General features: G+C 51.7%; 2 protein-coding genes across 2 annotated transcripts; both read right to left on the bottom strand.

Moving 5' to 3' along the window:
- Positions 1-4,313: 4,313 nt before the first annotated feature.
- Positions 4,314-7,494, bottom strand: NUDT16 (nudix hydrolase 16). Its single transcript, XM_029067085.2, has 3 exons — positions 7,332-7,494; positions 5,355-5,627; positions 4,314-4,807 (listed from the first exon to the last, which is right to left on the bottom strand). The coding sequence occupies exons 1-3, from the start codon at positions 7,467-7,469 to the stop codon at positions 4,622-4,624; spliced, it is 597 nt and encodes a 198-aa protein (XP_028922918.1). The 5' UTR covers positions 7,470-7,494; the 3' UTR covers positions 4,314-4,621.
- Positions 7,495-10,927: 3,433 nt separating this feature from the next.
- Positions 10,928-19,042, bottom strand: NAA10 (N-alpha-acetyltransferase 10, NatA catalytic subunit). Its single transcript, XM_029067639.2, has 8 exons — positions 18,903-19,042; positions 14,488-14,586; positions 13,590-13,648; positions 12,652-12,697; positions 12,213-12,328; positions 12,041-12,085; positions 11,516-11,600; positions 10,928-11,371 (listed from the first exon to the last, which is right to left on the bottom strand). Exons 1-8 carry the CDS (start codon positions 18,921-18,923, stop codon positions 11,129-11,131), a joined length of 714 nt encoding a protein of 237 aa, XP_028923472.1. The 5' UTR covers positions 18,924-19,042; the 3' UTR covers positions 10,928-11,128.
- Positions 19,043-19,222: the final 180 nt, after the last annotated feature.

Raw genomic sequence — 19,222 nt, 5'->3', positions numbered from 1 at the left:
GGGTCCTGATAGAATCAAGTTTGCCGGGAGCTGAGAGCCCCAGTCTAAGAACCCCAGAGTGCAGGGTAGCTCTGCAGGGAGAGAAGGGCAGGAAGAAGCCAACAAGTTGAGAGCATTCTATCGGGACTGGTGAAAGTTTGTCTGGTTCCAAATAAGCCCAGTGGGTGATGGCTCTTGCCCTAGACAGCTGTGGGGGGGGCAGCGGAGCCAAGGAAAAGGCAGAGCGGAAGCCAGAGGGGGGTGGGGTTTCTCAGACACAGGCCCCACTCAGTCCCCCTAAGCCCAACACACATACAACACCACCTTTCATTCCAATCCCCGGCGCCTGCGTTGACCCCTCCAGACTGCTGTGCCCAGGTGTTTGCTTACACACAGGGAACAAGGGGATGACTGTCCCCAGGGCTGGTGCCCTGCCCAGCAATCAGAGAGGTAGCCGGGGGGGGAAGCAGCTTTTGCCCTTACCCTCGCCCCCACCCCACAACAGCAGCCCTACCTTTTCTGAGGCCCCTGGGGTCCCTGCAAGCTGATCAAATGCCAGGGTCTGACTGGGCACACAATTGCAAAGCTGACTAGGAGCGAGGAAATGGGGAACGGGGAGGGCAGAGAGCAGAAATTTGGGGCCTATGGAGCTACTGGCCAGAGGTTCAGTGGAGGTGTTGGGAGACTTGGAATTTCCCCTCCTTTAAACCCATACCAAACCTTGGCCCCTTTCCTCTGTAAGATCGCCAGTGGCAGTCTGCAGCGGAAACCACAGGCCGGGAGGGCTGGGGGCGGGAAGGGAGAGATGATGTTCAATGTGGATTTTGCTCTCCGGGTGGGGAGCCTGCATCTCACACCTACTCCGGGAGATGTAGGAAGGTGCCAAATATCTGAGACTGGAGGAGGAGAGAGAGGAAAAAACCAGGGGTCCAACATCCGTCTGAACAAGTGCCACAGACAGTGAGGTTCTTCCCCCTTCCAGAGGCCTGATGGGCACAGCCTCAAATTCCACTTCCTGCTTCCAACCCAATTTGCTTGTATCCAACCCAGCGCTTAGTGCAATGCCTGGCACATAGTAAGCACTTAGCAAATATCACATTATCCTCCCCCTCTAGACTGTAAGCTCCCTGTGGGCAGGGAATGTGTTTACTCTCCCAATCACTTGATACAGTGCTCTACACACAGTAGGCACTCAATAAATATGAATGAATGGTTTGGGAGTGCCAGCTTTCTGCTAGGCTGCCCAGCAGTGCCCCATTCCAGGTAATAACCTGGGGATGAGGGAGCAACATCTAGGCTTAAATTCCACCTCCCCCATCCTTTCCATTCCTTTCTTTTCCCCTTCTTTCAAAGCCCATATCTCCCTCTACCACCCACTCTCCAGATTCTAGTAAGGCATCTACCGCCCCCCACCAGGTCCCACTTCCAACTTCTTTAACCATTTTCACCCCTCTACCACATTCCTTTTCTCTTTCTTCATCACTGCATTGATTCTTGGGGACTTGTATATCCACACTGAAGTTCCTGATGACCCTTTCGCTTCCCGCTTTCTATCTCTCCTTAACTCCACTGACCTCCTGCTCCACTCCACCTCATCCACTCACCAACTTGGACACTCACTCGATCTCATCATCTCTAGCTACTGCACAATCTCTGTCCTCACCAACTCTGAAATCCCTCTGACCACAACCTCACCTGCCTTCTCTCCCACACACCTCCTCCCCGCAAATCTGTGCTGTTTCCCTAGAGACCTCTGATCTTTTGACCCCATCCAGTTTTCTCAAGTCACCATGCCCCATTTAGCCTCCATATCCAAACTACCATCCCATGATGACCAAATTGTCACTATCGACACCACCCTCTCTACTGAACTGACTCACCCCCCTATCCCTTCTTCAATCTTGTACCACTAACCCACAGCCCTGGATCACCTCCAGTTTGCCTACTACGCTTTTGTGCCTGAGCTGCAGAGCGCTGCTGGTGGAAATCTAGATGTCAGGCTGACTTCAGCCACTTCAAGCTTATCCTTGTGTGCATTTATTATTCTGCCCGGAAAAGTTATTTCCCCATCCTTATTAACACCCATGCCCAACTGCCCTCGCCAGTTGTTCCATACATTCCACTCCCTCCTCAAACCCCGTTCCCTTGCCTCCCCCCATCCTTTGCCCCTAATGACCTGACCACCTACTTTACTGAGAAAATTGATACTATTGGGCATATCTCCCTAAAATCTCCCCTGCCCCATCTTCAATTTTCCAAGCAATCTCTCTCAAAATTCAGCCTTTCCACCTGCACATCCGAACCCATTCCTTCACACCTTATCAAAAAACTTACCTCCACCCTTCTTCCCTTCCCTCAACTATTCGCTGTCCAGTGGCATCTTTCCCACTGATTTCAAACATGCCCATATCTACGCTACCCTAAAAAAAACCCCTCCCTTAACCCCATCTCCCTCCTACCATTCCTCTCCAAACTACTTTAGTGAGTTGTCTACACCTACTGTTTCAAATTTCTCTCCTCCAATTATCTCCTTGACCTCCTCCAATCTGGCTTCCATCCCCTTTTCTCCACAGAAAAAGTCCTCTCAAAGGTCACAAAGGACCCCCTTGCTAAATCCAACAATCTCTACTCCATCCTAATCCTCCTTGACCTCTCAGCTGCCTTTGACACTGTCAACCAGCCCCTTCTCTTAGAAACACTATCCAACCTTGGCTTCTCTGGCACTGTCATCTCTTGGTTCTCCTCCAATCTCTCTGGCAGCTCATTCTCAGTCTTTTTTGCAGGCTCCTCCTCAACCTCCCATCCCCTAACTGTGGGGGGGGGTCCCTCAAGTTCAGTTCTGTGTCCCCTTCTATTCTCCACCTACACCCACTCCTTTTGAGAACTCATTTGCTCACAGGGCTTTCAACTACAGCCTCTATGAGGATGATATCCAGTCTACATCTCCAGCCCTGATCTTTCTCCCTCTTTGCAGTCTTGCATTTCCTCCTGCCTTCAAGACTTCTCTATTTGGATGTCCTCCTGTCACCTCAAACTTAACAGATCTAAAATAGAACTCCTTAGCTTCCTACCTAAACCCTGGCCTCCCACTCACTTTCCCATTACCATAGACGGCACCACCATCCTTCCTGTCTCACAAGCCCATAACCTTGGTGTTTTTCTTGACTCTCTCTCATTCAATCCACATATTCATTCCACCACTAAATCCTGTCAGTTCAACCTTCACAACATTGCTAAAATCCACTCTTTCCTTTCCATCCAAACAACTACCAATGTTAATCCAGTCACTTATCCTATCCAGCCTTGATTACTTTATCAGCCTCCTTTTTCTCCCCACTCCAGTCCATACTTCATTCTGCTACCCAGGCCATTTTTCCACAAAAACATTCAGGTCATGTTTCCCCACTCCTCAAGGACCTCCAGTAGTTACCCATCCACCTCTGCATCAAATAGAAATTCCTCACCACTGGTTTAAAAGCACTCAATTACCCTGCCCCTTCCTACCTCACCTCACTACTCTCCTTCTACAACCCAGCCTGCAAACTCTGCTCCTCTAATACTAAGGTTACTTCTACTTTGGAGATGGAGTTACTTCTAAGGTTACTACGCACTGTACCTCAATCTCATCTATCTCGCCTCTGACGTCTTGCCCTTGTCCTGCCTCTGGCCTGCAACACCCTCCCTCCTCATATCCAACAAGTAGTTTTCCCCCCTTTCAAAGCCTTAATGAAGGTACATCACCTCCAAGAGGCCTTCCCTGACTAAACCCTCTTTTCCTGTTCTTCAACTCACTTCTGCAACGCCTTCACTTCCTCACTGTATTCATCCCCCTCCCACAGCACATATGTACATATCTGTAATTCATTTTATTTAATGTTTGTTTCCCCCTCTAGACTGTAGGATCATTTTGGGCAGGGAATGTGTCCGTTATACTGTAATATTATACTCTCCTAAGTGCTTAGCACAGTGCTGTGCACATATTAAGTGCTCAATAAATACGATTGACTGACTTAAGTTGTCAGGATGAACCTCAGCCCGAAGCGTTCTCAGCTGCCTCATTCCCAGTCCCTTGTGCCCTGGTCCTTCAAAGTAGAGGTGCAAATTAAGGTAACCCTGAACTTGGCACAGAACCACCACACCAGGGAGAGGGGGCGAAGAAAGCAGAAGCACCCAGAGGTATCAGCCACCCACCCAGAGGGAGAAAACATCCAGAGGAGAAGCCGTAAGAAAAACCCATCGCCCCCAAGAGGGTCCAGCCCTCTACAGAGCCAGGGTCAGGCAAAGGACAGAGATGAGCAGTCCTGGCCTCCAGAACAAACAAGACACACAACTCATTCCTGGGATTTCATGATCAGTGATAAAGAACCCTTGAAGAAAGAGAAAAACCCACTCTGGGCAGGGCTTCCCCAAACCCACAATGGAAGGAGAGAATGAGGCAAAGGGGGAGGGAAGGAGGAGGGAGTGGAATGAGGGAAAATCTCCAGCTTCCGGCAGAGTGAGAGGGCCTAGGGTCTGAGCTCCTCCCTTCTGCCCTCCCCACAGGAAACTCCCACAGTCAGCAGCCAAGGGGGCATCTTCTTCTCACTAAGATGGGTGAGAAGGGAATATGGGGAGGAAGGGGTGGGATGAGCAAGGTCTCTCTCTAGTGGCGAGTCTGAGCCATTGCCAGGGCTTGCTGCAGTTGCTCCGGACCCAGGAGCCCAAGGCCCTGCAGGGCATCCACCAGCTGCTCCCTGGCCACACCAATGAAGGAGTTCTCCAGGAAGGCGGGCAGCCCCCCGACTCCATCTTGCAGCACGTACAGAGGTACACGCACTAGGCCCAAAACCTGCAAAAAAAACAGAGAAGAGGAGGTCATTTCCTCCTTTACCACCCACCCTCTCCTGGGCAGCATGGGGTCCAACTAGGGGAAAGGTGCCCCTAGCCAGGAGTCTTAAGTTTAACTCAAAAAAAAAAAAGCTATTTGTTAAGTGCTATTTGCCAGGCACTGTTTTAAGCACTGGTGTAGATACAAAGTAATCAGGTGAGATGCAGGCCCTGTCCACACAGGGCTCACAGTTTTAATCCCCATTTTACAGATGAGGGAACTGAGGAATGGAGAAGTGAAGGGACTTGCCTAAGGTCACAGAGCAGACAAGTGGCAGAGCAGGGATTAGAACCCAGGTCCTTCTGACTCCCAGGCCCATGCTCTATCCACTAGGCCAGACTGTTTCTCTTACGAGATCTTTTGCCATCCCCAGAACCCCAGGTCTAGCCCCACACTGCTCTGGCTGACCCTCAGCTGAGTGCGGGTCTCTATCCGGCCTTGCAGAACCTGGGAGGGCAGACGGAGGTGGTCAGAGCTGGGTGTTAACATGCCCGTCCCTCACGCCCACCTCCAGCCCATGGTCCTTGGCCCGGGTGGCCCCGACTTCCACAGCTAGCAGCTCCTCCAGTGTCAACTGCTTGGCATAGAAATGCGCCACTACCCGCCGCGGGGCCTCGTTGGCATGAGAGCTCAGATAGTTCTCCTCTGTCACGCTGAAGGATCCGGCGCCATCACCCAGCTCCTCCAGCAGCTCCCGGTTCAGTCCATCCTCCAGGCTCCCATCTTGGGCATCCACGAAGCCACCTGGGAAGCCCAGTCGCCCGTCAAATCGCATCTGCATCTACCGGGAAGCGCAGGGGGATGTGTTAGGGGGTGGAGGCATCTGGTCCAGCCAATGGGGCAAAGGATGCTCCCCAGGCCCCAATGGAAGGAGGTGAGAGTGGTGATGGTGGTGGTGTCTGTTAAGCATTTACTATATATTAAGCACTGTCCTAAGCGCTGGGGTAGATGTAAGGTAATCAGGTTGGACACAGTCCCTGACCCATTTGGGGCTCAAAGTCTTAATCCCCATTTTACAGGTGGGATAACAGGTGGAGAGAAGTGACTTGCCCAAGGTCACAGAGCAGACAAGTGACGGTGTCGGGATTAGAACCCAGATCCTTCTGACTCCCGGGCGCGTGCTCTATCCACTAGGCCACGCTGCTTCCCACGGAGGGACTAGAAAAGTAGGGAGGTACCAGAAGGGGACCCGTTTTATCCCATCGAGGGAGCGGTTAGCCAATGCTCTGGGCAGGGAGGGGGTGTTTGGGGAAGTGGGGGCAAGGGGAAGGAATGGAACGTGGCTCAGTGGCAAGAGTCCGGGCTTGGGAGTCAGGGGACGTGGGTTCTAATGCCAGCTCCGCCACTTCTCTGCTGTGTGACTTTGGGCAAGTCATTTCACTTTGGGCCTCGGTTACCTCATCTGTAAAATGGGGATTAATAATAATAATAATGTTGGTATCTGTTAAGCGCTCACTGTGTGCCAGGCACTGTTCTTAAGTGCTGGGGTAGATAGAAGCAGCGTGGCTCAGTGGAAAGAGCTTGGGAAAGGGCTTGGGAGTCAGAGGTCATGGGTTCTAATCCCGGCTCCTGCACTTGTCATCTGTGTGACTTTGGGCAAGTCACTTCACTTCTCTGGGCCTCAGTTACCTCATCTGTAAAATGGGGATGAAGACTGAGAGCCTCCTGAGGGACAACCTGATCACCTGGTATCCTCCCAGCGTTTAGAACAGTGCTCTGTACATAGTAAGCGCTTAACAAATACCAACATTATTATTCTTAGAAGGTTATCAAGTTATCCCACACAGGGCTCACAGTCTTCGTCCCCATTTGACAGATGAGGTCACTGAAGCCCAGTGAAGTGTCTTACCCAAGGTCACCCAGCCGGCAAGCAGAGGGGCGGGGATTCTGCTTGTCAGCTGTGTGACTGTGGGCAAGTCACTTAACCTCTCTGGGCCTCAGTTACCTCCTCTCTAAAATGGAGATTGAGACTGTGTACCCCTCATGGGAAAAAGACTGTGTCTCCTCTCCTCCCCCGTCTCCGATTTGCTTGTATCCATCCCAGTGCCTAGCATGTCGTAAATGCTCAATAAATACCATAATTATTATTTAATCAATCGATAGCATTTAGGGAAGCAGCGGAGCTCAGTGGAAAAAGCCCGGGCTTGGGAGTCAGAGGTCAGGGGTTCGAATCCCGGCTCTGCCACTTGGCAGCTGTGTGACTGTGGGCAAGTCACTTCACTTCTCTGGGCCTCAGTTCCCTCACCCGTAAAATGGGGGTGAAGACCGGGAGCTTCACGTGGGACAACCTGATGATCCTGTATCTCCCCCAGCGCTTAGAACAGTGCTCTGCACAGAGTCAGCGCTTAACGAATACCAACAGTATTAAGTAGCGGAGGCGGGATTCGAACCCATGACCTCTGCCTCCCCAGCCCGGGCTCTTTCCCCTGTGCCCCGCTGGCAGGACGGCGGCCCCCCTCCTCCCCCGGGGCCCGCTGCCCCTCACCAGCACCGCATAGCGCAGCGGGATGCGGCCGAAGAGGAGTTTGGGGTCCGGGGCGTAGAGGAGGGCGTGGCAGGCGTGGCGCCAGCGAGGGCCGAGCCGCAGCGCCTCCGCCCGCCCAATGCGTCGCGCCGCGGCCATGGCAGCCCTGAGGGCGGCCCCGCCCCCCCCGCCGCGCCCAGCCAATCCCCGTCGCCCGGGAGCGCGCCCATCGGAGCTCGGACGGCTCCGCCGCCGGCCAATGGCTGAGGGACATGCGGGGCGGGGGCGGCCAATCAGAGAGCGAGCTCGGCCCGAGGGGGCGGGACCTGGCGGGGAGCCACGCCCACCCCGACCACGTGCAGGAGGGCTGGGCCCCTTGAAATGGCGCACCTTCTCCCCGCCCCCCCCTCGCCCCCCCCCAGCTGTCAATCGTCTTTTTGGAGCGCAGAACACTGTACTACTACTAATAATTAGGTGGCTCGGTGGAAAGAGCCCGGGCTAGGGAATCAGAGGTCATGGGTTTGAATCCCCACTCTGCCCCTTGTCAGCTGTGGGACTGGCAAATCACTTCACTGGGCCTCAGTTCCCTCATCTGGAAAATGGGGATGAAGACTTGTGAGCCTCACGTGGGACAACCTCCTTCCCCTGTATCTGCCCCAGCGCTTAGAACAGTGCTGGGCACATACTATGCGCTTGACAAATACCAACATTTATTTTTAATTAGGGTACTTGTTAATAATAATAATAATGTTGGTATTTGTTAAGCGCTTACTATGTGCTGAGCACTGTTCTAAGCGCTGGGGTAGACACAGAGGAATCAGGATGTCCCACATGGGGCTTAGTCTTAATCCCCATTTTACAGATGAGGTAACTGAGGCACAGAGAAGTGAAGTGACTTGCCCACAGTCACACAGCTGACAAGCGGCAGAGCCGGGATTCAAACTCATGACCTGACTCCAAAGCCCGTGCTCTTTCCACTGAGCCACGCTGCTTCTCTAATAATAATAATAATGTTGATATATGTTCATTCATTCATTAGTATTTATTGAGCGCTTACTATGTGCAGAGCACTTGCTTACTATGTGAGAGCACTGTTCTAAGCACTGGGGGTAGATACAGGGTAATCAGGTTGTCCCACATGAGGCTCACAATCTTAATTCCCATTTGACAGATGAGGTAACTGAGGCTCAGTGAAGTGACTTGCCCACAGTCACATAGCTGACAAGTGGAGGAGCTGGGGTTCGAACCCATGAGGTCTGACTCCCAAGGCCGGGCTCTTTCCACTGAGCCATGCTGTTTCTCTGTTAAGCGCTTACCAAGCCAAGCACTCTTATTAATAATAATAATAGTGGTATTTGTTAAGTGCTTACTATAGGCAAAGCACTGTTCTAAGCACTGGGGGAATGCAGGGTGATCAGATTGTCCCACATGGGGCTCACAGTTTTAATCCCCATTTTCCAGATGGTATCTGAAGCACAGAGAAGTGACTTGCCCAAAGTCACACAGCTGTAAGCACAAGGCCAGATACAAGGCTGTCAGGTTAGACATAGTCCCTGTCACCCATATGGGGCTCACACTCTCAATCCCCATTTTAATAATAATGTTGGTATTTGTTAAGCGCTTACTATGTGCAGAGCAGTGTTCTAAGCCCTGGGGTAGATTCAGGGTAATCAGGTTGTCTCACGTGAGGCTCACAGTCTTCATCCCCATTCTACAGAGGAGGTAACTGAGGCCCAGAGAAGTGAAATGATTTGCCTGAGGACACACAGCAGACATGTGGCAGACCCGGGATTAATAATAATAATAATGGTATTTGTTAAGCACTTATTCTGTGCCATGCACTAAGTGCTGGGGTGCATACAAGGTTGTCGTATGCGGGGCCCAGTCATAATCCCCATTTTACAGATGGGAGTCAGAGGTTGTGGGTTCTAATCCTGGCTCCGCCACTTGTCAGCTGTTTGACTTTGGGTAAATCACTTAACTTCTCTGTGCCTCAGTTCTCTCAACTGTAAAATGGGGTTTAACACTGTGAGCCCTATGTGGGACAAGCTAATTACCCTGTATTTTTCTGGTGTTTAGAACAGTGCCTGGCACATAGTAAGCCCTTAACAAATGCCATTATCATTACTATACTTCACTCCCCTAATGCTTTTTCATTGTTCCTCCAACTCATCTATCTCACCACTAATCCCTCACCCACATCTTGCCTTTTGCCTGGTACCTCCTACCTCCTCAAATCCAACAATTACTCTCCTCTACTTCAAAGACTTATTGTAGGCACATCTCTTCCAAGAAGCTTCCCCTCCTTTCCTCTTCTCCCTCTCCCTTCTGTGTTGCCGACTTGTATTCATCCCCACCCGTCCAGCCCCACAGCACTTATGTACATATCTACAATAAACTCACCGTGGGCAGGGAATGTGTCTACTTAGTTATACTGTACTCTCCTAAGCACTTAATACAGTGCTCTGCACAGCATAAGTATGTAATACAATTTAATGAATTAAAAAATTAGCTTGCACCTTCCCCAGAGCTTAGTAGAGTGCCTGGCTCACAGTAAGCACTTAAATACCATTACAAGAAAAATATACTTCACCCCCTTCTCTGCTCATCAGAGTACGGAACTATTAATAAACAGGCCCAAGGCCAGGCCCCACAGCCATCCTGCCCCATGGTCAGGAAACAAACTCAGGAAGGAAGTGCTGGTGTCAAAGCATGGTAACTTTGAGTCACTCCTCTTCATACCTATTTTGCCCTGGTAAAACAGGAACAGTGGTCACTCTGACTCCCAGGACTACTTGTCATGACTATAATCGGAGTCTAGGCCTCATTCCTTGGGCCTTTAATACCAGTCATCTAGAGGGAAAGTGCCACTCGCCTGTCCCTTCTGGCTCTGGAGGGAACTGAAACTGGGTTAGGAGAGGGCTGCAGTTCAGGCCGAAGCGGGTCTTAGCCTGAACTTCAGTTCTGCCTCAGATGGCACTGGGGAGAGGAAGTAGTCTGACAGAACCAGACTTCGGGGCCAACGTTACCTAGTAGCCTGGGCAATGGAGCGTCTGTGTCCGCTGGAGGCAAAATAACAGCTAGGAACAGGGCTTTCCCAGTCATAGACGGCCACCCTCATCCCAGTGCATTCTTGTTCTGGGCAGGAAATGTCTGCTATATTGATGTAGTGTACTCTCCCAAGTGCTTAGTAAGTGCTCGATAAATACAATTGACTTATTGAGAAACAAGACCTTAAAATGCCAGCCTGCAAGCTGGGCAGAACTTGCAGGAAAATGAAGGTTACATCACCCAGACCTGATTTCCGTATTCTGTCAGCCTGCTGAGGATTCCCACACTCAGCAGTTTTGAGCTGAGCTGCACTTAAACTTGAGGGGCAAGATTCACGCCCAACCCCTGCCCATCCACTCGGGAGGCCAGCAAGACATTCATTCATTCATTCACTCACTTGGATTTATTGAGCCTTTACTGTGTGCAGAGCACTGTACCAAGCACTTGGGAGAGTACAGTATAGCAATAATCAGACGCATTCCCTGCTCACAAGCAGCTTACAGTTTAGAGGACCAACGAGCCCATCCAGAGGCTAGCCCTTGTCCCAGAGTGATGGACTCTCAGCACGGAGGGCTTAAAAAGATTTTATTCCAAATCTGGGGACTGTAGGGAGGAAGCAGGGCACATGGCACCCTGTTCCAGCTGATCTGAATGCCCCCGACCTACACTTTTGAAACCGAGCTTCCGCCTCAGAGAAGGAGACGGGGGAGCAGACGGTCAAGATGGAGGGGCGAGGGCGGAGAGGGAGAGGTGGGCCCAGCCCTCCTCTAGGAGGTAGAGTCAGAGGCTTCGGAGCTGTCTTTGATGTCTGTGCTCTCGGTGGCCTCGCTCACTTCACTCACGTCTTTGCTGTCCCCACTGTCCTCAGCCAGGCCCCCTCCGCCCCCACCCGGGCACTTGTCATCCCGGCAGCAGTCACCCACGTGGTTGGTCTTGTGATCCACCTTGTTCTCGATGGAGCCCAGCACCAGGTGTCGGCCCTTCTCCTTCAAGTCCAGCTGTTTCTTCAACTGTCGGGGAGGGGTGTTGAAGGGGCGAGGGAGAAGCAAAAGGAGAGATTCAGGGGAATTGGTCGGGGGTAGGGCGTCGGACAGAGGCAGTTCTAGCCTCTCATCTCGTGCATGGAGCCATGCCCCACCCATCCCCACCCCTACCTCGTCGGCCATCTGAGTCAGATCCCGCTTCATGGCATAGGCATCCTCCCCATCTGCGTAGTACTTGGGCTCCACCTCACTGATCCTGCAGCAGGGCGAGGGAGAAGAGACGGCTGTCGATATGTGAGGGTCAGCGGGGGAAAAGAAACAAGCAGGGTCTTTCTCAGTGCCCCGGGAGTCCCTGTCAAGGTTCCGACTCTCTCTCCTTCCCTCTGCCTCCCCAGAGGTCTTCAGGAACTGGAGGGAAAATGGGACAGAAGCAGCTGACACTGTTGCACCCCAGCAGCTAGGAAAGGGGGCTCAAGCTACCAATGTCACATATCCTCTTTCCCACCTCCTCCCTTCTGTGGGGACCACCTCCGCTGCCCCATCCCCCACCTTGAGCCTCAAGGGGGAGGGGTTGCAGAGACGAGAACTTTGTTTTAACCTGACACCGGCTCCCTCACTCCAGCAGTTCTCCTTCTCCCTCCTCCGTCCCCGCCAACCTTCCCCCGGACCAGTGTAGGAAGTCCCATGCCTCCTTACTGGAAGTTGAGAGTGTTGGAGTAGAGATGGAGGGCGGCACGATTACTGCGAAGAGAGGAGAGAGAAGTGAGTAGTATTGGAGGGAACAGGGAATCTCTGCCAACCCCTAAGCCAGACATCTTTCATTTACCCCTGCCGTGTCAGGGCTGGGCAGAAATGACCCCCTCCTCACCTTTTCCTGACATGGAGCGAGACGTATTTAGCATTGAAGTTCTCGATCATGGCCCGGGAGGCCTGGTCCATCAGCTTCTGTGCCAGCCCTAGGCGCCTGTGGGAGCGTTTCACTGCCTGGGGAAGCACGGGAAGTGGGAAATGTGACTAGAGTGTTCTTAGCCCAACCCCTACCACCCACCATAGGAACTGGGTCTGGCTCCCAGGCCCCTCCACATATCGTGGAGGGCGAAGGGGGAGAAGGAGGAGGAGGCAGGTTTAGGGTTCTGCTTCCAGCTTCACCCAGCACTGGCTCCTTTAGCAACTGGGAGGGCTAGGCCCCAAACACCAGCTCCATTATCCTGGGTCCCGGCTCACGGTTTAAGTCAATAGCTGGGATGTGGCTAACGACCAGCCGCTTTCCCAATTCTGATAGTCAGGAGTGGGGGGCCCACACACACCAGGGAAGTGATATGTCCATGAGGAACATCGTCTGGATCTTCCTCCCTACGGGAATAAAACAAAAGGGACTCAAGATACACATATACAGATAAACACTGCTAAAATCCACCCTTTTCTCTCCATCCAAACTGCTACAACGTTAATACAATCACTCAACCTATCCTGCCTGGGTTAATGCATACTTGCTGACCCCCAGCCCCATCTCTCCCCACTCCAGTCCATATTTCACTCTGCTGCCCACATCATTTTTCTACAAAAACGTTCAGAACACGTCTCCCCATGCCTCAAAACAACTCCATTGGTTGCCCATACACCTCCACATTAAAAACTCCTCTCCATTGGCTTTAAAGCATCCAATCACCTTGCTACTGTCCTACTACACCAGCCTGAACACTTCGCTCTTTTAATACTTCTCACTGTGCCTCGATCTTGTCTACCTCACTGCCGACCCCTCCCCGACAAGCTGGCCTGGATCGTCCTCCCTCCTCAAATCTGACAATTATTCTCCCTTCCTTCCCTGACTAAGCCCACCTTTCCTCTTCTCCCAATCCCTTCTGTGTTGCCCTGACTTGCTCTCTTAGTTCTTCCCCCCACCCAGCACCACAGTACTTATGTACATACTGTAATTTATTTATATAAATGTCTGTCTCCCCTTGGCCCCGAAGACTGTAAACTCATCGAGGGCAGGGAACATGTCTGTTTATTGTCATATCGTACTCTCCCAAGCACTTAGTACAGTGCTCTGCACATAGTAAGTGCTCCATAAATACAACTGAATGCACGAATGTGTCCAAGCCCCAAGAAGCCGAGAGAGGGAGCGGCAGCTGCTAAACTGGGGTAGGCCCAAAAGGATTAGGGTCCCGTGGGGAGAGCCGAGATTGGGAGGAAGAGTGAAGCTGAGGGTCACGGTCTCCAAACACTGGGGCACAGAACTCACATCTTGGCCAGGACGTAGCCCACAATCTTCCCATTCTCATCTTCAGCAATGTAGGAGAGCTGAGAAAGACAGCGAGTTGGTTAGACTTCGATATAATCTGGCAGGAGGCTCCCTGGGGATCTGCCTTCTAAAATATGGGATCCTCATCACCTCTGAGCCTAGGGCACAGGCCTGCAGCAGCATCTCCTTCAAGGCACTTACCACCTTCATGCCACTGGCCAGAGCCAGCTAGGAACCCAAAGCCAACCGAAGCAGGCTTCCACCTTGGGCACTTGAACTGAGGGCATGGAGACCAAACTCCATTTCAGAGCCAGAAAAGAAACTCAGAGACTTCAGGGCTAAGGGTCTTGGGGTAAGAGGCTTTCATCGCTTTGGGCCTCAGCTTACTCTTCTATAAAAATGACTGTCAACTCCTCAGGGCCACAGATGGAAGATAAACTCTCCAATCTGACCCCCTTTATCCTCACCCCACCCCTCCCCTCCGCCGCTGCCTAGAGCACCACCCAAGGGGAGACAGGGAGGAGAGTTGGGGAAGGAGGTGAAAACATATCCTGACAGCATCATATTTCATCCGTCAGTCTTTAGGCTTGCCTTATCTCCTAAGCCTGCCAACAGTCGCCAGCACCGGGGGAGAATGGAAGAATCCAAAGATTTGGTTCTCGAACAGCACTGACAGAATGATCTGAGTGTCCAGGTTTGCCAGGACTTAATTACAGAGAGTGATCATGCCCAAGGGTGCTGGTCACCTTGGCATAGCCGGGTGAGGGAGGTGTCATTTCCTTCTGGCAGATGCCAGGCTGCCTTGAACCTGCCCACCCAAGCGGGATCATACCCACCCAACACTTCATCCATTCATTCTTTCTTTGGTTTGATTGCATTTACTAAGTGCAACACCCACCTGAGGCCAGGACAGGCCATGATAGAAGTAGTATTTCATCTGGTAATTCTCTGGCAGACACAGCAAGTTACAGTGTTGCATGTTCATCAAGTCCTCAGGCTGCAAATGGGGTGAGACACATCAACACCTTTAGACTAACCAAGAAAGCCTCAAGGAAGGGAAGGACCTGGAGCGAACAGGGTGGGTGGACTCTCTCCTCCTCTTCCTCCTTCTCCTCTCCAGCCCCCAACCCACCCAAGCCTTGGGCTAGTAACAATGATTTTAGTAATTGTTAAACACTTACTATATGACAATCACCGTTCTAAGCTGTGGGGTAGATACAAGTTAATCGGGTCACACAAAATCCCTCCCACACTTAAGGCATACATTCCCCTGAGGCCCAGGAGATGTTTTTGTCAGTCAACCATATACTCAACCAAGTGCTTAGTAAAGTGCTTTGCACACAGTAAGTGCTCAATAAACACCCTGCCTACAAGGAATTTACAGCCTAGAGGGTAATAATAATAATAATAATGTTGGTATTTGTTAAGCGCGTACTATGTGCAGAGCACTGTTCTAAGCGCTGGGGTAGGTACAGGGTCATCAGGTTGTCCCACGTGGCGCTCACAGTCTTCACCCCCATTTTGCAGATGAGGGAACTGAGGCACAGAGAAGTGACTTGCCCAGTCATACAGCTGACAAGTGGCAGAGCCGGGATTCAAACTCATGACCTCTGACTTCCAAGCCCGGGCTCTTTCTATTGAGCCACGCTGCTTCTCTATAGGTACAGAAAGAGCATGGCGTAGTGGATAGAGCACGGACCTGGGAGTCAGAAGGTCATGGGTTCTAATCCCAGATCCACCACTCATCTGCTTTGTGACCTTGGGCAAGTCACTTCATTTCTTTGGGCCTCAGTTACCTCATCTGTAAAATGGAGATTGAGACTGTGAGCCCCTAGTGGAAGAGGGACTGTGTCTTCCATCTCATCCCATTTGCTTGTATCCGTTCCAATGCCTGACATATAGTAAATGCTTAATAAATACCATAATTATTAGTCAATCGATGGTATTTATTAGGCACCCAGAAGCAAAACCCACATTTCCAGCCCTGAAGGAGTTCACATTCCTGTGGGAGCTGATACACTGTAGGCTCCCATCTTCAAGACCTGCCTAGAACTCATTGTGGGTAATAATAATAATAATGTTGGTATTTGTTAAGCACTTACTACTATATGCCGAGCACTGTTCTAAGCGCTGGGGTAGACACAGGGGAATCAGGTTGTCCCAGGTGGGGCTCACAGTCTTAATCCCCTTTTTACAGACGAGGGAACTGAGGCACAGAGAAGTTAAGTGACTTGCCCACAGTCACACAGCTGAGAAGTGGCAGAGCTGGGATTCGAACTCATGAGCCCTGACTCCAAAGCCCGTGCTCTTTCCACTGAACCACGCTGCTTCTCGTAGGGAACATGTCCACCAGCTCTGTACTCTCCCAATTCCTTAGTTCAGTGCTCTGCACACCGTAAATGCTCAGTAAGTACCACTGGTGAGCTCCGGGGCCTGGGAGTCAGAAGGACCTAGATTAATTCATTCATTTGTATGTACTGAGCCCCTACTGTGTGGACAGCACTATACTATGGGTTTAGGAGAATACAATATAACAGACACATTCTCTGCCTAACCAACTAGAGGCTCTCTCATTCACCCCACACTTCCAATCCGTCACCAACACCTACGGTTCTCACCTTCACAATATCGCCAAGATCCGCCCTTTCCTCTTCATCCAAACTGCTATCGTACTGGTAACAAGCTCTCATAATATGCCGCCTGGATTACTGTGTCAGCCTCCTCTCTGATCTCCCTTCCTTCTGTCTCTCCCCACTCCAGTCTGTTCTTCATTCCGCTGCCTGGATCATCTTCCTACAGGAACGCTCCTCCTCAAAAACCTCCACTGGTTGCCTATCAAACTTTGCACGAAACAAAAACTCCTCACTCTTGGCTTCAGAGCTCTCCATCACCTTGCCCCCTCCTACCTCACCTCCCTTCTCTCTTTCTACTGCTCACCCCATACACTCCACTCCTCTGTCGCTCACCTCCTCCACGGTCCCCCGTTCACGCCTGTCCCGCCGTCGACCCCTGGCCCACGTCCTCCCGCTGTCCTGGAATGCCCTCCCTCAAGTCCGCCAAACTAACTCACTTCCCCTCTTCAAAGCCCTACTGAGAACTCACCTCCTCCAGGAGGCCTTCTCAGCCTGAGCCCCCCTTTCCCTCTGTTCCTCCTCCCCTCCCCTGCCTCCCTCCCTCTGTTCTTCCCCTCCCCTCAGCACTGTGCTTATTTGTATATATTATTTATTACCCTATTTATTTTGTTAATGAGGTGCATATCTCCATGATTCTATTTATCGTGATGATGTTGTCTTGGTTTGTTTTGTTCTGTTTTGCTTTGCTGTCTGTCTCCCCATTTAGACTGTGGGCCCGTCATTGAGCAGGGATGGTCTCTATCTGTTGCCGAATTGTACATTCCAAGGACTTAGTACAGTGCTCTGCACATAGTAAGCGCTCAAGCACGGGCTTGGGACTCAGAGGTCATGGGTTCACATCCCGGCTCCACCGCTTGTGAGCTGTGTGACTTTGGGCAAGTCACAACTTCCCTGTGCCTCAGTTCCCTCATCTATAAAATGGGGATGACTGTGAGCCCCTCATGGGACAACCTGATCATCTTGTATCCTTCCCAGCGCTTAGAACAGTGCTTTGCACATAGTAAGCACTTAACAAATGCCACCATCATTATTATTATTATTAAATACTATTGAATGAATGAATGAATGAGGCTCCCCTACTTGCCTGCTATGTGACCTTAGACAAGTCTTAAGTTCTCTGGGCCTCCTCTCCTCTCTAAAATGGAGTTTGAGACTGTGTATCCCTCATGGGAGAAAGACTGTGTCTCCTCCCCCGCCTCCGATTTGCTTGTATCCATCCCAGTGCCTGGCATATAGTAAATGCTCAATAAATACCATTATTATTATTTAATCATTCGACAGTATTTATTAGGCACCCAGAAGCAAAACCCACCCTTCAGGGTTTTCAGCCCTGAAGGAGTTCACATTCCAATGGGAGCTGACACATTGTGGGCTCCCATCTTCAAGACCTGCTCAGAGCTCATTGTGGGACAGGAACGTGTCTACCAGCTGTTTTACTATACTCTCCCAAGTCCTTAGTTCTGTGCTCTGCACACCGTAAACGCTCAATAAATACCACTGAAGAGTTTCTGGGCCTGGGAGTCAGAAGACCTGGATTCATTAATTCATATGTATTGAGCACTTACTGTGTGGTGAGCACTATACTACGTGCTTGGGAGAATACAACAAACAGGCACATTCTCTGCCCACGGTCTAGAGGTTCCGCCACTGGTCTGCTGTGTGACCTTGGACAAGTCACTTAACTTCTCTGGGACGCAGTGACTGCTGCGTGACCTAGGACAGGTCACTTAATTTCTTCAGGCCTCAGTGACCTCACCAGTAAAAATGGAGATTAAGAGTTTAGACTGTGAGGCTGCTATTGTGCAGGGACTGTTTCTATCTGTTGCCGAATTATACACTCCAAACGCTTAGTACAGTGCTCTGCACATGGGGGAGCTGCGTGGCTCTGTGGAAAGAGCCCGGGTCTAGGAGTCAGAGGTCATGGGATCTAATCCCGGCTCCGCCACCTGTCAGCTGTGGGACTTTGGGCAAGTCACTTGACTTCTCGGGGCCTCAGTGACCTCATAGAGAAGCAGCGTGGCTCAGTGGAAAGAGCCCGAGCTTGGGAGTCAGAGATCATGAGTTCAAATCCCAACTCAGCCGCGTGTCAGCTGTGTGACTTTGGGCAAGTCACTTCACTTCTCCGTGCCTCAGTGACCTCATCTGTAAAATGGGGATTAAGGCTGTGAGCCCCATGTGGGACAAGCTGATCACCTTGTATCCTCTCCAGCGATTAGAACAGTGCTTTGCACATAGTAAGCGCTTAACAAATGCCATCATCATTATTATTATTAAAATGGGGGTGAAGACGGTGAGCCCCACGTGGGACAAGCTGATCACCTTGTATCCTCCCCAGCGCTTAGAAAGGTGCTTTGCACATAGTAAGCGCTTAAGTCCCAACATTATTATTCTAGTAAGCGCTCAATAGATACTATTAAATGAATGAGCGTGAGCCCCATGTGGGACGGGGACTGTGTCCAACCCGATTAACTTGGATCCGCCCCGGCGCTTAGAACAGTGGCCGGCACATAGTAAGAGCTTAAAGAGGGGCATGATTATTAGCAGTATCTGCTTCCCCGCAACGTGTCCCCCAACATACACACAGAACCCCCCGATTCCTGCAGTCTCCATGCACCCCCCCCTCCCCAAAGCGAGCTCCTCCTCCCTTCTCCTTTCCCGTCCGGTCCCCCGATCTTCTTACTCGAGCGTTCCGGATGTTCATGGCTGCGGCGGCCTCGGCCGGTCGAGGCCGGGGGTCTCCGTCTACCTCGGAGCAGAAGCAGCCGTTCGCAAGCAGGGCCACCGCCGCCGCCGCCTTCGCCCCCGGGCCATGTGGGTTCGGACGGCAAGGCGCTCAGCCAATCAGCGGCCGCCGACGGGAGCCCCCTCCCGCCCTCCCGGGGAGCTCGTCCAATCAGCGCGCCGGATCCCTTTCTCCCGCCCCCTTTTCCCTTCGGCTTCGGCAAGCGGGGCGGAAGGAGGGCGGCAACGAAGGACCGCCCCCCCACACACGGCGCGCGC

Source organism: Ornithorhynchus anatinus, chromosome 6 (assembly GCF_004115215.2).
Source record: "Ornithorhynchus anatinus isolate Pmale09 chromosome 6, mOrnAna1.pri.v4, whole genome shotgun sequence".
Classification (NCBI taxonomy): Eukaryota; Metazoa; Chordata; class Mammalia; order Monotremata; family Ornithorhynchidae; genus Ornithorhynchus; species Ornithorhynchus anatinus.
Note: the sequence above shows the minus strand (reverse complement) of the source record. Positions and strands in the feature narration are given on the sequence as shown.

Excerpts from the sequence above, each read along its gene's own strand:
- NAA10 (XM_029067639.2), bottom strand. The coding sequence starts at position 18,923 with ATGAACATCCGGAACGCTCGA. Across the intron at positions 12,698-13,589 it reads GGCTACGTCCTGGCCAAGAT|GGAGGAAGATCCAGACGATG; the intron begins GTGAGTTCTGTG and ends TTATTCCCGTAG. Across the intron at positions 12,329-12,651 it reads ATGGACATATCACTTCCCTG|GCAGTGAAACGCTCCCACAG; the intron begins GTGTGTGTGGGC and ends GTGCTTCCCCAG.
- NUDT16 (XM_029067085.2), bottom strand. The coding sequence starts at position 7,469 with ATGGCCGCGGCGCGACGCATTGGGCGGGCGGAGGCGCTGCGGCTCGGC. Across the intron at positions 5,628-7,331 it reads CGCTGCGCTATGCGGTGCTG|ATGCAGATGCGATTTGACGG; the intron begins GTGAGGGGCAGC and ends GCTTCCCGGTAG. Across the intron at positions 4,808-5,354 it reads CCAAGGACCATGGGCTGGAG|GTTTTGGGCCTAGTGCGTGT; the intron begins GTGGGCGTGAGG and ends TTTTTTTTGCAG.